Source organism: Ursus americanus, chromosome 4, assembly GCF_024610735.1.
Source record: "Ursus americanus isolate L20-20 chromosome 4, mUrsAme1.1.p, whole genome shotgun sequence".
NCBI lineage: Eukaryota > Metazoa > Chordata > Mammalia > Carnivora > Ursidae > Ursus > Ursus americanus.
The window spans coordinates 97632302-97647343 of NC_142130.1; the positions used below are offsets into that span (position 1 = coordinate 97632302).

At 62.2% G+C, this 15042-nt stretch overlaps 1 protein-coding gene across 2 annotated transcripts; it reads right to left on the reverse strand.

The window, feature by feature from the left end:
- Window positions 1-3590: 3590 nt before the first annotated feature.
- CFAP410 (cilia and flagella associated protein 410) lies at window positions 3591-13659 on the reverse strand. 2 transcript variants are annotated; one of them, XM_045776376.2, is made up of 8 exons: window positions 13417-13659; window positions 12120-12138; window positions 11017-11129; window positions 10711-10757; window positions 8146-8375; window positions 7083-7254; window positions 6118-6208; window positions 3591-4032 (listed from the first exon to the last, which is right to left on the reverse strand). In XM_045776376.2, the coding sequence occupies exons 1-8, from the start codon at window positions 13657-13659 to the stop codon at window positions 3901-3903; spliced, it is 1047 nt and encodes a 348-aa protein (XP_045632332.2). In that variant the 3' UTR covers window positions 3591-3900. The 2 variants fall into 2 exon arrangements, with proteins under 2 accessions (XP_045632332.2, XP_045632331.1); XM_045776375.2 differs by lacking the exon at window positions 11017-11129 and having other exon boundaries at window positions 13417-13617.
- Between the last annotated feature and the right edge of the window lie 1383 nt (window positions 13660-15042).

The window sequence follows — 15042 nt, forward strand, 5'->3', positions numbered from 1 at the left end:
GCTGGCAGGTGGCAGGGGCTCCGGGGTAGGCTGGAGTTCCCAAGGACTCTGTCCCCACAAGGAGACTGTGCTGGTTTCCTGAGAGCCACCGCAAACAGCATGTTCCAACACCCCCATCTGTGACCTCACAGCTCAGGAGTGTGCGCACAGCCGGGTCCTTGGCTCACCAACGGCCGTGACTGAGGCGTCCACCAGTCATGGGCTCCCCTGGACCTCAGGCCCTTCTGAGCTGCCTGGTGGCAGAATTCTGGGGGCAGCAGTGGGCGTCTGCTGCTTCTAGTCTCTGAGCTCAGGGAAAGAAGGCCCAAGCCCTCTTCAGCCCTAATTGGTTGGTACCTGTAAAGGAGGGCTGAGGGGGCTCCCTGATTAGGCCAGGCCCACCCAGACCAATCTCCCCTCTGATTAACTCAGGGAGCTGGTTAGAGACCTTAAGTACCTCTCTGAAGCTCCTTCACCTTGGCCATATATGCAGGGTATCCATCATATTCACAGAGCCCCCGACTTGGGGGTGGGGGTCATAAGGGGCGTGCACACCAGGGGTCTGGGACCTTGGGGCCACCTGAGAATCCCACAGACAGCAAGTCCCGGCCTCAGTTGCAGGAAAGTGTGTGCCGAGGGGGTTCTCAGAACAGGGTGGGGGGTGAAACCAAACACAGGCCTCGGGAGCGTGGCTGGGGAACGGGGTGCTGTAAGCCCCAGGAACGTGGTGAGCAAGGGAGTGGGCATTGCTCTCTGGCTGCCTGAGGCGGGCGCAGGGTGCTGGGAAGGGCCGGTGGGGTCTGCTGCAGCGTGGGCGCTGGGCAGGTGTCCACACAGTCCAGAGAGCAGAGCCGTAATTCCCCCTGCCTTGTGAAGCAGCCCCACCCCCATGGCTCCCCAGCCCCTGTTCAGCCCCCTGGGCTGAGGCTGGCCTGCTGGGAAGCAGGGGGAGCGCCTGAACCCAGGGCCAGCTCTGCACCTGGACGGCTGTCCCCAAGGTGCAGGGCGGCCCTGGAGGGCAGCTCCCCGAAGCCCCTGTCCCTCGTGTGGAGGAGGGTGCCGTCCCCCCCCAGCTCCCTGAGCCCCTGGCTGCCGGAGGCTCTGGGACCAGGTGACCACAAATGCATCCTTCCTCCGTCATTCCCGCATCCTGTGCCGTTATGCACAGACGATCTCAGGCCCTGGAGAATACGAGTACTTCTAGGAGCTTTGCAGGGAATGAAGCCCATGAGTAAATCTTACTGGGTAACGGGACCCCAAGAAGCACCCACCGAAGCAGGAGGCCTGTGTCTGGCAGCCTGAACACTTCCTACAATTCTGCTGCTGACAGGGTCTGGGGAGCGCTGGGAAGCGTTTCTGGGAAACCGCCCAGAGGCTCGTGCACACAGGTGTGCTCACGGCAGGAGCCGTAGGAGAGGCTCTCCTGAGGGCCTGCATGCCAGGAGGGGGTGGGCAGCAGCAGGCATCAGGGCGCCGTCCCAGCCCCCCAACCTGGCCCCCCCAGTGTGCTCGGTCCCCCGGCTCAGTAAAGACGCTCACCACGGGGACCCGCGGCTGTTGGGCACGTGCGCGCAGCGTAGTGAACCGCAGTGTCCCGGTTTTCCTGCTTGAGGACATCCTGAAGGGAAGGGTGATGTGGACGCTACACCAGCGGCCTGGGTAGTGTTCACAGGTTTCTCCCAACCCTGTCCCCACCCCCGCACCCCCCGCCAGCCCCTGGGGAGGGGAGGGCACAGGTGGGGCTCCCCGGGTGAGAACCGTGGCCACCAGCCCCCGGAGAGTGCCGCCGCGACGGGCAGCTCAGCCCTTTACACACAAGCAGTATTCCTCCTCACACGAAACCTGACAGCCCTGCAGGACTTGAACAGCCAACCTCCCGGGAAACGTCTAAGATCCGGCTACGTGATGTGGGAGCACAGCACCCAGCAAGTGTGGGGTCCATGTGCCCACGCTGGTCACGGCCTGGCCGAGCGCGCACTAGAAATGCAGGGGTGCGGGTGGCGTGGGCCAGCAAAGTCCCCTTGCAGGACGTGGATGCCCAGCTCCGCTCGACTCTGCGCGGCCACTGTGGGGTCCACTCCCAGCCAGGCCAGCGCTCCCTCAGCTGGACAGAACTCCCCAAATGTGTGCTGACAGCCCATTTCACAAGCCCGGGCTGCCCCCAGGCTCTGGCGGGGCCCCCCAGGACCCCGGGCTCCCCAGGGCACCCCTGGAGCCCGTGTGTCTGTTCTTGGAGAATGCCAGCAGCAAAGACCCCTGGTCTCGTCTCTAATTTCCCCAACTGATTTGACTCGAGAACCCCCACGGGGGACCAGCGAGCATTTCTCAGCCCCCTATGGGGGGACGGAGGCTTCCGTGGACGCCTTCTTGGAGCACAAGCACCGGAGAGAACCACCGGCCACCCGGAAGACTCCTTCCCCAGCCTGGTCCTCCTGCACATCGCCCCCAGTCACCAAGATCAAAGGACACCTCGAAGTGCATCTTCCCCCAAACTCAGAGCTCCCTGGACACCCTGTGGGAGCAGAGGCGGGAGGGTCTCTGGCTCAGCAGAGCTGTGGGGTGCTCGGGGCCCAAGGTCCCCAACTGGGGTGCAGCTGGTGATGGCGCAGGCTGGAAGTCGGTGTGAGCCCCGCCAGGTGGGTGGGGAAGGGCGGGCATTCTCAATTTGACAGAAGCACCCCCAGCTCGCTCTAACAGAATGCTTTATTGAGAGTCCGACAACTGTCCACATGTACAGCAGAGAGCGCACGGTGGCTCTGCGGCCACTCCTCCCGGACGCCCCCACGCGGTGACGCCTTGCCTCTGCCGCTCGTGCACCACAGACTGCAGAGAACCAGAGACGTCCCAGACAGAAACCCCCGCCAGGCACCCAGCGGCTGCTCTGGGCCCCGGGCAGTTTGAAACCCACTGGCCTGAGTGCAGCCTCCCCTTCAAGGGGAGCGCCGTCTCCCGGGCACTGTCGCCCCGTCTGGATGCTTGCACACGGTGCGCAAGTCACCCCTCTGCTTGCACAGTGACGGACATGTTACAGAGACTGGGTCCCCATCACCCGGAGTGGGGGCGGAGGGAACCTCCTCTCTTGTCCCAGCCACATCAGCACCAGCGGCTACGGGCTCAGACACCACGCCGCTCCCCGGACCGTGGAGGCATCGTCAGCTGCTGGGGGGGCACTAGGAAGGCCCCCCAGCCTGCAGCACTACCAGTCAGGGCCTGTGCGTCAGAGCAAGGCCCGCGGCCCTCCGCACGGGTGTCTTCCCCCACCCAGCTGCCTCTCCCTCGGCTGCACCTGGATCCGACCGCCCCGGGCCTCTCCCCGCCCTCCCCACAACCCTCTGCACCCTGCGGGCTCTTGAAGCGGCAGAGAGAAGAGGAAGGTGCGTTCTCCAACCCTGCTGGTCCCACAAAATGCCCCCGTGGCAGCCGGCAGCGGTGGGGGCCGGCTGATGCGAAACCGCTCTGAGGGCTGCACCATTCTGGAAGTCGGCCGTGGCGGACAGTCTACCCCACAACTGGGTCAGAGAACTGACAGGGGAAACGCACGTGAGCAACCGCCCTCACCTTCACAACGACATCAAGGTCACGTCTGTCCCCAGGAAACGCCTGCTTCCAGATCGGACTTGGAAAGATATTTATTAGGGACCGTGGCAGCCAAGCCCAGGTTGCCCCCTGCGCAGGCCAGCATGCACCTGGGCCCCGCGGGGGAGGCACCCAGCAAGGTGGCCGACGCCCTTCCTGCTTTTGCTGGGGCGCCCTCCACACTGAGGGCTTGGCTTCCTCAGGCAGGCCTGAGCTTCCTGGGACACAGTCCGCATGTCCGGACTCGGCTGGGGTCCAGAGGAGGCGTGGCTGTGGCAGGGACCCACATCTCCGGGTGCTTGGGCACGGGGTCGCGGGAGGAAGGCGTGGCAGCCCAGGTGGCGGTCACTCCACATCCTCCTGCAGCTCCTGCCTGTGCAGGGCCTGGAGCCGGCTGACCACGGTCTGGTGCACGGCCTCCAGCCCCTCGGCGTCCAGCTCCCGCAGCAGCAGCAGGACGGCGGTCAGCACGTTGCTCTGGGGGCAGAGAGTCACTGGCTGAGCGCCCCCACCCTGACGGGGATATCATGGCGAGTGGCCTGCCAGGCAACCCAGGGCAGAACGGACAGAGACTCAGGCAGACGGAGCTGCAGCTGAATGCAGGGACTGCCCAGAGAGGCTAAGCAACTGGCCCTCCGTCACACAGCAGGGATGAGAAGGGGCTGAGTGGTCCAGGACAGCGCTCAGGAACATGCGATCATACACACACACACACACACACACACACACACACACGTGCACGCGCTTATGCGTGTTAATGCATGTGCATGGGGTTTTTGTCTGCACTGGAGCAAGAAAGGACTGTGCACGTGGGAGCCACTCGAGCTGGCTCTTCTCGTGAGGTGACAGGAGAGCTGGGTGTGAGCTGGGGCACACAGCAGCAATGTGACATCTGCTCAGAAGGTCACACCGGGGCTTGGCAACAGAGCCCCTGCCCACCCCACAGCGCTAAACCCCAAGGGTCCTGCTCCCCCCACACCCCTACACCGGGGTGGCCTCCCTGGCCATCTACATCCTCCCACTCAGGCTTGCAGGACCTTCCGTGGGAGGACTGAGCCACATTCCACATTCAATGTAGAGCCAGGGCCTTCCTTTCTGTGGCCGGAAGCAGCTGTGCCCGCTCCAGTGGGTTCGACGATTTTCGGTTTGCGTGTATGGCAGGCACCGAGCTGGATCAGTGACTCAATCTCGGGGCCACCCCCCACCCCTGGTGCTCTGCAGAGGAGGGAGCTTCGGGCCTCGCCCTGCCGGCAGAGGCTGACCTGCTCCAGGGGCTGTGTAGGGGGGCGCTTCCTGAAAGGTGCTGGGGAAGCATGTGCACGGACCTTGCAGGGGACGGTGACCTGTGCAGGGAACGGGCCACAGGCCCAGTTACCGCTGCCGAGACTGGCCTGCAGCCTGCAGTCACTTCCGTCAGCGGCTCTCGGGGGACGCTTTTCCCAGAGGGCAGGCTGGCCCTCCCCAAGGACAGGGCCTCCGTCCATCCCCCTCCGTGCCTCCCACAAGCTTATCAAGTTCCTCAAGGGGGTGCTGGCAGCTCCCAGGCCCGACTGTGGAGCCCTTCCCACGTGAGTCTCACTGGTCCCATGGCTCTAGTCGGGCCCTGCAGCCGGGGGTTGGGAGCAGGCTTCCCTCCCTCACCGACGCCGGCTCTGCTCAGGCCGCCCCCCTCCCATCAGGAGGCAAAGTACCCACTGGGCCAAGCTAATGGTGGTGACACCGTTCTTCTGGCCAACGACTGGCTCACACTCAGGACGTAAGCAATTCCAGCTGATGAAGCCAGTCCTGCTGGCTGGGGGGTCCACAGGGAATCTGCTCTTCCTGTTCCATGAGATCACACATGGGAAGAAACGGCCCCTGTCCTCTTGGGTGTGAGGCAGGATCAGACAGCCAACCCAGTGACCAGGAGTGAACAAGCCCCAGGACAGACCAGAATATGACATAGGAGGCAGACACTTGGAAAGGTCCAGCATCCTTGACAGAGCTGCCCACATAACCCACTTCTTGAACCTGTTACTCCTTAGGGACCAACAGGAGCCACAGTGCCACGGAAACTGCCCCGCCACGACAGGGAGGCCTCCCCGCCAGCAGCGCCCCACTGCAGCGTCAGGTGCCTCCGGAGCCACCTTCCCGCCCCCGGGCCAGATGCCGGGAGGACCCAGGCTTCCTCCTGCAGCTCAGCCTGCTCGGCCTGCACGGTCCAGCCCCCGCATGCTGCGCCGAGCTGCTTGTGGGCTGTGGGGTGGGGGGTGTCTCCTCTCTCCCCGGGCCGCTACTGCTCTGTACCCAGGGCAGACCCAGGCCCGTGCTGCGCCGAGTTGCCTGCAGGCTGCGGGGTGGGGGGTGTCTCCTCTCTCCCCGGGCTGTTACTTCTCTGCTGGCGCAGACGCCTCCTCTAGTGCATCACTTCTAGTGCAGGTCAGAGCCAGCTTCCCACCCTCTGGGGCCCGGCTCGGTAAGTCCCTGGGTGTCCGCAGCCTGTCCCCCCCACCCGCACTCTCCACGTTCTGGGCAGAGGGAGTGGCGGCCGCCTCCAGCCAGGGCTGTCTGCATCACACTCACCCTGTTCTTGGGACTGCTCGCGGCGTCCCTCTGGGAGAAGGAAGGAAACCGGTCCCGGGAATGTGGCTTCAGACCGAGCTGGCTCTGGACGCTGCAGGTAGGAGGGGGAGCACAGGGCGGGTGAGGCCTGACCTGCTCGGGGCCCCGTCTCTGACCCCAGAGCCTCAAAGCACAGTGAGGAAGGCAAACCGCCGCTTGGTGACGATGCTTCTGGAGGAAGGGAGCACTGCACAAGCAGGCGGGATGAAGGATTTCTGGCCTAGCACATCTCTCTCTGGCCCCCCAGGGGCCCCCTCGCTGCAACTGTGCTCCCACCAGGGTTGGGGGCACTGAACACACAAATGGGAACGCAGAGCGGTGGGCAGCACCCGGACGGCCTCCTGCACTGGCGGCAAACAGAACAGCTGGCTTGGCCGCCAAGCAGATGCAGCCTCACAGCTCCACTGGGCTCCACTATTTCTACAACATTCCCTGTGCTCCACAGCCGCTCAGAAACATCCATGAGAGTCTGCAGCCTGCCCCCAGAGGCTGCTTCAGCCACGTCTGCAGTGCTGTGGGCAGGGAGGGCCCCTCCTCGGGGCCACACACTCCTCCCTGCCCCATGGCAGCTCAACTGGCCACGGCCACGTGGCTTTCCCAAGGGGGACTGCAGTGCTGGGCCCAGCAGTGCCCACAGGCCCGCTGGCCCACGTCACCCGCCCCACCTCCAGCCATGTGGGCCAGCTTCATACCCACACAAGCCCCAGCTCCTGCTCTAGCCACAAGGGCCAGCTCCATACCCACACAAGCCCCGGGCCCTGAGCCTTCCAGACGCAGAGCTGAAAGCGGGCTGGGGGTGACTGAGAGCCACAGACGGCAAAGAACCACCGTGGGCAGCTCCTTTCCCTCCGTCCCCAGGAAGGTCCACCGACTCCACAGGAGGACCCCAGGGACAGGCCGTCAGCCCCCGCCCCTGCCAAGCTCACCTGGTCTCCTCCTCGCCACAGCTCAGCGAGGCCTGCTGGGTCCCAGCAGCGGTGTCCATGGCGCTCAGGGCGTAGGACAGCTCAGGCCCGCCGTTCCCCGTGCCCTCTCCGCTGGGGGCTGTGACCTCCTCTCCCTCCATCAATGCACGGGACAGCTCCTCCTCGGTCACAGCTTCAGAGTGGGGGGGGCAACAGCATGAGAGCAGACTCGCCCCCACAGAAGCCCCCCGGACCGCGGTTCTGCCATCGCGGCCACACCCGGCACATCTGCTGTAGACGAAAGGCGTGCGTCTGTCCGCAAGGCTGGCCAGCCCCTTGAGAGCAGGGCCGGGATCCGCCTGTCACCTCCCTGTCCTGGCACATGCTGAACATATCTGAATTCCAGCCCCCACTACAAGCAAGTGTTCATAAAATGCCGAATTAAGGCTAGTGTTAAAAAGGAACACAGTACACAATGTGAGTCTGTTTCACTCCCATATGGCTTCATTTCTCTGTGCTAACTTACATTACACCTGTTTACTGGGGGAAAGAGCTGTGCACGTGTGACCAGGGCCAGGGACTGGCGCAGCGATGCCAGTGGCCTCGCAGAACCCAGCACAGCCCCTGGAGAACAGGTGGGGAAGGAGTGGGTCAGAGCTGCAGGAAGGCGCCCTCGGGCCTCCAACAGGAAGAGGCAAACAGCAGGGGACCAGCGCTGGGAGGGCAGGGGGCCACGGGGGCGCCCTGACCTGCGCAGGGCCACAGGGGCCAGCACGGACGTTGCCAGCCCGCCCGGACCCGCTCACACGCTCACCAGGCCACTCGAAGTGTCTGGAGCAGAGTCCTGAGCAGGAACAAAGCAGAGGCGGCAACCGTGTGTCCAGACAGGAGGCGGGTGAGGAGTGCGAGGCCCACCCGAGATCCCGCGCCCTGCGTGGGGCCGTGCCCGGGGCGTCACTATCCGGTCACACTCTTGAAACGAGGAGCAGCCCGGGGACTCCCCGCGCAGAGACCATAGGGCGGGCGCCCCTGCGCATCTGGAAGGACCAGGAACGCGCAGGGTGTGGGCGGCGCTGACGCCTACCCTGATTGTCCAGTTTCTGCAGGTGCGGCAGGTTGCGCAGGACGGTCATGCGGTAGAGGTGGGGGTCGGTGCCACAGCACGGGTTCTCCGCCAGCCAGAGCACGCGCAGGCGCGGCAGGCCCTTGAGGTAGAAGAGCTCCGCCAGGCTGGGGATGCGGTTCTTCCGCAGATAGAGCTCGCTCAGCTGCCGGCACTGGCTCACCGGCTCCAGCGTGGACACGCTGTTGACGCTGCACGGGGACGGCACAGTTAGCACCCTGCTGCTGAGGGCGGCACCCCTCCACACCACGCCTCTCGGCTCAGCTGCGAACACGGGGGAAGAGCACCCCGGGTCGGGCCCATTCTGCCGTCTCCTTGGAAGGGGGTCAGAACCGGCAGGAGCGAGTCAAGGTCAACAAGACCCCCCTCCCCCCCCCCGCCCCGGGGCCAAGGAGACAGTGTAAGGACGGAAAGCCCCTCAGGAGGGAAACACGAGCAGCATCCTGGCCTCCTGCTCAGCTCGGGCCTCGTGGGGTCAACTGGAAATTGGAGGTCTCAGTTTCCCTCGCGGGATGGGAAACCAGCCACCAAGGAACATCCCTGTGCCCCGACGTCGGCAGTGGCCAGAAGAACCCACAGCAAGCAAGCTCCACGTCAGGCAGAACTGAGCGCCCAACCTCCCCAACCCCACGCTTAGGGAGAAACAGACTATGTGGGTTTAAATTTTGCTCCTCAGAACTGTGAACACTCCAAGACAGAAAATCGTCCGGGCCTCCAGGCAGAGACCCTCCAGGTTTACACGGACACAAGCAGAAACCGTCCCACCTCCACGAAGGCAGAAGGACCGCAAACGCATGCTCAGCTCGAGGGCAGGTGCCCAGGACTGCGATGCCCGGTGGGAGCCCCGCACAGGCCGGGACAGTCCTCCTCCGCAGCCCTGGGGACACTGAGGCCCCCTGCACGCTGGAGGGCATGGCGGGGGGGGGGGGCACTCCAAGCAACACTGCCCGAGGGGCCAGACCTATCTAGACCATTCTTTGCTGGAGGCTGCACTGGTGTGGGCAGCCACGTCCTAATTCCTCCCTAGGGACGGCACTGCAGCGGTGGCCCCACTTACTAATGCGGTTGCCAGTCTGCAGCACTGCGCTCGGCACGCAGCTTGCTTCACTCGAGAGCCGGGCATGCAGTGGGCACCCAGAGCAGGACTTAGGCTTTGCCATCTCCAAGTCTGAGGAAGCTGTCCGAGGCACAGGCTGGGGTGTAACGTGAAGGCCCGAGCCTGCGCCCAGCCTGCTGTCCTCTGGCTGGTCCACTGGGCTAACTGTTGCTGCATGAGTATGTGTCCCCCCAAACTCCTATGGGGAAACCTAACCCCTAAGGTGACGGGGTTTGGAGGAGCCGGGGAGCTGTCATCCTGCACCAGTGTCCTCACGGAAGAGCCCCCGAGCTCCCTCGCCCTTCCCCCACGCAAGGCCCCAGTGGGAAGAGGGCTCCCCAGACACTGAAAATGCCAACACCTTCACCTTCGACTTGCAGCTCCAGGTACAGGAGACACAAAGTCTACCGTCCACAGGCTGCCCGGTCTGCAGGATTCTGTGACAGCGGCCAGAACAGAAGGAAACAGCCCACCTACAGGCGAGGCTCTGAGACCCAAGGGAAGTGACTGCACCCCAGGAAAGGACTTGGCGCCCTGCGTTCACGCAGCGATCTACACGGGTTCCAACGCAGCCAGCCACACGGGCACGGGGCACCTGAGCTCCGTCAACAACACTGGGCCTCCCGTCCTTTCTCTGAGCTGTGAGCATGACAGATCCTGCAGCGCGGGGAGGCCCAGCGACTTGCCCCAAATCACTCCAAGCAGGGCGGAGCCAGGGCTCTGGCTACACCTATTTTCAGGAATGAAAGGCAATCCTTTTACTCGTCAGGGAAGGCTCTCTGGGCTCAAATCTCAGCGTCACTGATAATCCTAACAAGTCAGTGACACACAGACAGCTGACACATGCATGCTCGCCAAGCGCTCTGTTTCCCTGCCTGCACCCACTCCTCGCTGCCCGCATGTGGGCAGGTGCTGGTACTATGTCCGTATTACAGAGAGGGAAACCGAGGCCCAGAGAGCTGAGCCTTACCCAAGGTGGAAGAGCCAGCAAATGGCAAGCAGTGGCGACTCCCAGGCTCCCTCCTTCAGTCCCCAGGGGGCAGGAGGGAGTTCAAGGGCAGAGGACGATGCTCCCTCCCCCGACTCTCCAAACTGTCCAGCTGCCAGAAATCCTAACGGCCGCATTTGGTTCGTGCACGGTTTCCCGAGTCTGTTAAGATGCCAACGCCCCCGGCAGAGGTAGCTATCATCAACGAAAGACCATGGGACACAGAGACATGGGCAGAGCTCCTGGCAGCGCCACAACCAGACAGCAGAAGTGGTGGGGGCGCTGGGGGCAGACACGGCCGCCATCACGTGGGGGCTGTTACCCATGATCGCAGTGGGGGTGGGCAAGGACACAGCAGCGTGTTCGAGTGGGACAGCCAGGCACCCCTGCAGACGGGCAGGCAGACCAGCCCCGTGACAGAGCACAGCAGGCACACACGTACCTGAGGGTGATCACTTCCAGGCTGGGCATCTCCCGGCAGATGGAGACCTAGGAAGGAAGGAGGCTGATGGGGCGCACTCCGCCGGGCACTCCCTGCCAGCCCAGCGCAGACCCGGGGTGCGCCACACACGGCCCCGCCTCCCCCGCCGAAGCTGAGCCTCGCCCGCGCCTCACTGGGGCTGCCACACGCAAGAGCACGCGGGCTCCGCATGATACTCAGTTTACTGCACTGTCCTCGGGTTCCCGCCACCCGAAGCAGAAACATGCGCACTCTCTCGCTGCCATCAAACGCAGCCGGAATCCCTACCCTCGATGCCCTCAGAAGACGTTCAGGTAAGGGGACCTCTGTGGCTGCTAGGCTGGACAGAGAACCTTTGTCTTGCTGTCCCTGAGGCACAGGAGAGGGCTTGGCCAACAGAGCTGGGCCAAAAGAGAGACAGGATTGAGACTGGATCTCATACCATTTTAATACTGTCAATTCAGGGGAACAGACCAACAAGGTGCTTGGCTTGGTCCACAATGGCTCCCTAACCTGTGAGGCCCATGGCGGGGCCGTCCCCAAGTGTCTCTGCACCTGCCACGCCAGGCATCGAGCCAGACGAGGCCCTTGACCTCAACAGGCTCACGCTCTGCTCAGAATGCTTCACACGTGCAAAGGATTTGTTTTCTGTTACGGTGGCATTTTTGCTTTTTTAGGGTTGTTTTTGGCTGCTTGGACAGGCTGCATTTTGGTTACAGCAGGAGGTGGAGTCAAGCCCAGTGTCTCAGCAGCATTTCTGGCTCTGGTTTCAAGGAAAGGTACAGTTCGAGTGACAAAAGTAAAGAAAGAAAGAAGACAGGTACACGATCCCTGTCTAAGTCAGGGACATTCATTCTAGGAGCGAGAGAAAGGGAAAGAAATCTGTTCACAGACCCATAGCTCAGTGCAGGGCTCTTCTCCCTGACCCCCACCCCGGGCCCCATCCCCTCCTGCCACGCCCTGGAGGTGGCGGGGAGCACACCACTGGATCCCAGCAAGAGCAGGAGCTGGAAGTGAGCAGCCTCAGTGACCCGCAGCCCAGGAACCCGTGAGAAAAGCCTCCCAGCACAGCACACTTCTCCTGAAGTAAGGTCGGCCCTCTGGCATCCCTCCCCAGCTGAACTTTGGATCTGCTCCCTCCTCTGTGACACCTGGGACATGCAGCCTTTCGTTGGCAGGAGAACACTTGAAGGAACTCGGAAAGAAACCTGGGCATTTGGAATATCTCTTTCCTTCGTCGTTCCACATTACAGAACTGCTAAATGAACCAAGTACCAGATTAGCGGCTGAACTGAATGTGCGCAGTTCTGCAAATTTAGCGATCCTCTTGGGGGGGCAGGATACAACTTTGGGACCAGAGAGCATTAGGAGATGACCAGCGTAATACTTACATCTGTGAGGCGGCTGCCCCTAGGGAAAGGAAAGACATACGTACTTTAATTTTTTTAAAGTTGAGTAAAAAAATATTAGAAACAAAAATTCCAAAAATTAATGACAAACGTCTACAAACTAAAACTCTATGATATCAATGACAAAGTCAGGGACAGCCTGTCCAGATGACAGACAAAGGTGTCAAAACTTGTTGCAGGACTATTTGCAACAAAACTCTCTATGCTCAGGGCTCGAGGGACGCTTCTCAGACTGCGGAGTGGGCGAGCCAGTCCACTTGGAGGACACAAAGATCCACTCATTCCCAGGCTGTGGCGAGGCGCGACAATGTCCCTCACTGATGTAAGTGAACAAGCAAGTCCTTGTGAGGGGCCAAGTTCAAAGGCTGAACATGCAGCTCACGAAACAAACGCTGGAGAGCCTGCATCAGGGCCCTTGTCTCTCCCTGATCAGACAAAGCCTGGCCGCCTCATGCAAAACAAAGAGCAGCTTTATTGGGAACAAGTGTCAGGGCCAAATGTCAGAAGTGCCACAGGCAGAGCTCTCTGCAGTCCATCTGCCGACACTTCCCGGGAGGAAGGCCGGGCTCAGGACTGAGCTCCCCACACCCCAGCTCCACTGCCCAGTGTACAGGGATGCGTGAAGCCTTGAGTCCCCAGTGAACACCTGTAGATCTTTCAGGAGTTCCTGAAGTGCGTCCGTCCTTCCTTGGCCCAGCCAGACCTGGCCGCCGACCCACAAGCTCCTGTATCCTGTCCTGTCGCCTCCCCCAGACAGTGAGGCACCTGGGGACAGCCCCTCCCCGGCAGGACTCAGTTACAGAAATGTTACTCTGGAGTCTCAGTTCTCTATCTTCCCCACTAGGACCCGTGCTAATCACCTCCATCTCCCACCTTATTAGTAGGCTTGGCTCCCAATGACCCGCAATGTCAGAAAACAGACCCTTCCAGAAGGGAACCGTTTGCCTCACTAATGCTATCTAGAAGGCCGACAGGGAGACTTCTAGACAATCCCCACTGTTTCAAGCAAAGACAGCATGTTTGGAGCCTGCGTCTGAAACACAACCCAGAGCGGGTAAACATTCTGGAATGATCTTTGGCAATGGCCACCTGGGTTTGTGCAGCACGTCCCGCCGGCTGTGGGGCCCTGGCGCCTGCTCCCTTCCACCCCGAACCGCCCTGTGGCTCCTTCGCAGGCCCTTCCCGCCCCCCAGCCCAGAGCGGAGGTGCGGGTCCGGGGCCGCTCCACCCGGGCGCGAGCGCCGGGCGGCGGGGACGGCCCCGGCCTCTGGGTCCTTACCAGCAGTTGAGCTTCCGCACGCTGTGCAGCTCCGAGGCCTTGGCCCGGGACAGGACCATCTTCCGAGTCAGCTTCATGGCGGAGCGCCGCGGGGAACCGAGACCCCCGCCCGGCCCCGCCCCCGCCCCAGACCCCGACACGGACCCAGACCCACCGCCAGCTAGGCAGGAGGATCTCCGCTCCTCGGCGGCCGTCTCCAGGGGGCGGTGCCCGCGTCGTCAGGGGCGGGTCCTGCGAGCCCATTGGTCACCCGTGAGGGGCCGGAGCGGCGCGAGCGCAGTGAGGCCACTAAAGCTTGCGCTCCGAGCGTTGGCTCCGCCCCTCCTGCTCCGCCCCGCCCCGCCCCGCCCCTCGGGCTGTGCGCCTAGTCCTGCGCATGTGCAGCGTGGGGACCGGCCTCGACGCGGTTCTCCTGCGACGGGGTGAGGAACTTCTTCCCGACCGAGCTCCCGAGCCCCCGAGCCCCCGAGCCCCCGAGCCCCCGAGCCCCCGCAGTCCCGAGCTCCCCAGCCCCGATCCCTCGAGGACCCCAGCCCCCAGCCTTTGAGCCCCCGAGCCCCGAACCCCCAAGCCTGGAGGATAGAGGTGACAGTTTCTTGACTCCCTGAGTAACCGCGATTTAAACTGTTGGATAAACTATCGGGGACAGTCCTAGGGCTGTGTGGATTCCCTCCCTCCCCTTGAACATTTAAGGAAAGGTGGCGTTTCAAGTATTAAGCCTTTTAGAAATCAAAGGTTATCAAGGGTGCAGATTACATTGACAAGCATTTGGGATCTCGGAGCTGGTAGACGTGACAAGACCCCGCTTGAGTCGTCCTCCTCTGATAGCTTTTCCACTAAGCCCCTTCCCGCCTGTGGCCTGCCCAGCCCAGTCTCAGCAAAGCCTGCTGAGTTGCCCCCACCCCTGATGTCTGATCACCCCCACTAGCTCATTAAGTTCCTCATCCCCCAAGTGGGGTCTGATCATCCTGGCGTGCCTTTAGCAAGACCCCCTCCCCGTGACATCTCAGTACTTTTCCATCCACTGGCCCCCCAACCCTGCTCCTTGGCTGTAAACCCCACTTGTCCTCTTTGTATTTGGAGTTGAAGCCAGCCTCTCTCCCTTATTGCAGTAGTCTTGAGTAAAGTCTGCCTTACCATTTGAAGGGGTGTCAGAATAATGTTTTCTTGAACAGAGGTCAGACAGAGGTTTCTTTCCCAGGGCACTTGAGATTGGTGGAGGACCAGGCTGGACAAGGGCCCTGTGGCATGATGAGACGTGGAGACTGAGTGGGGGAGAGCAGGATTTTACTGCAGGATCTCCTGTCCCGCTCAGCCCTGCCCCTTGGATTACAAAGACAACATGGGGAATTCCACACACAGTAGTTTAACAGTTGCTGCTGCTTTGAGTTGTGTCCTCGTGCTGTATTTTGCCAGGCCACCGGCCATGGCATGCCATGAGTGGTTTATCAGTCAGATTCTTGTCCTGAGCTCTCTTACCAAGGCATGGGTGAGGGGGCCCCCCAAAACAGTGTGAGTCTCCTCAGGCAACAGAGAACTTTGGTGTTCTTCGAGGAGAAAGAAGACTCACAAACAGGGCCAGTCAGAGCTCTCAAACCGACACTGGCTTTGGTAGCAGCCCCTGGG

What these genes read in the sequence shown, in the direction of transcription:
- CFAP410 (XM_045776376.2), bottom strand. Translation starts at nt 13,659, where the DNA reads ATGGGCTCGCAGGACCCGCCCCTGACGACGCGGGCACCGCCCCCTGGA. An exon ending in GTCTTCTGAGGGCATCGAGG is followed by an intron (nt 10,758 to 11,016) that starts GTAGGGATTCCG and finishes CTTCCTTCCTAG; the next exon opens with GTCTCCATCTGCCGGGAGAT. An exon ending in CTGGAAGTGATCACCCTCAG is followed by an intron (nt 8,376 to 10,710) that starts GTACGTGTGTGC and finishes GTCCCCGTGCAG; the next exon opens with CGTCAACAGCGTGTCCACGC.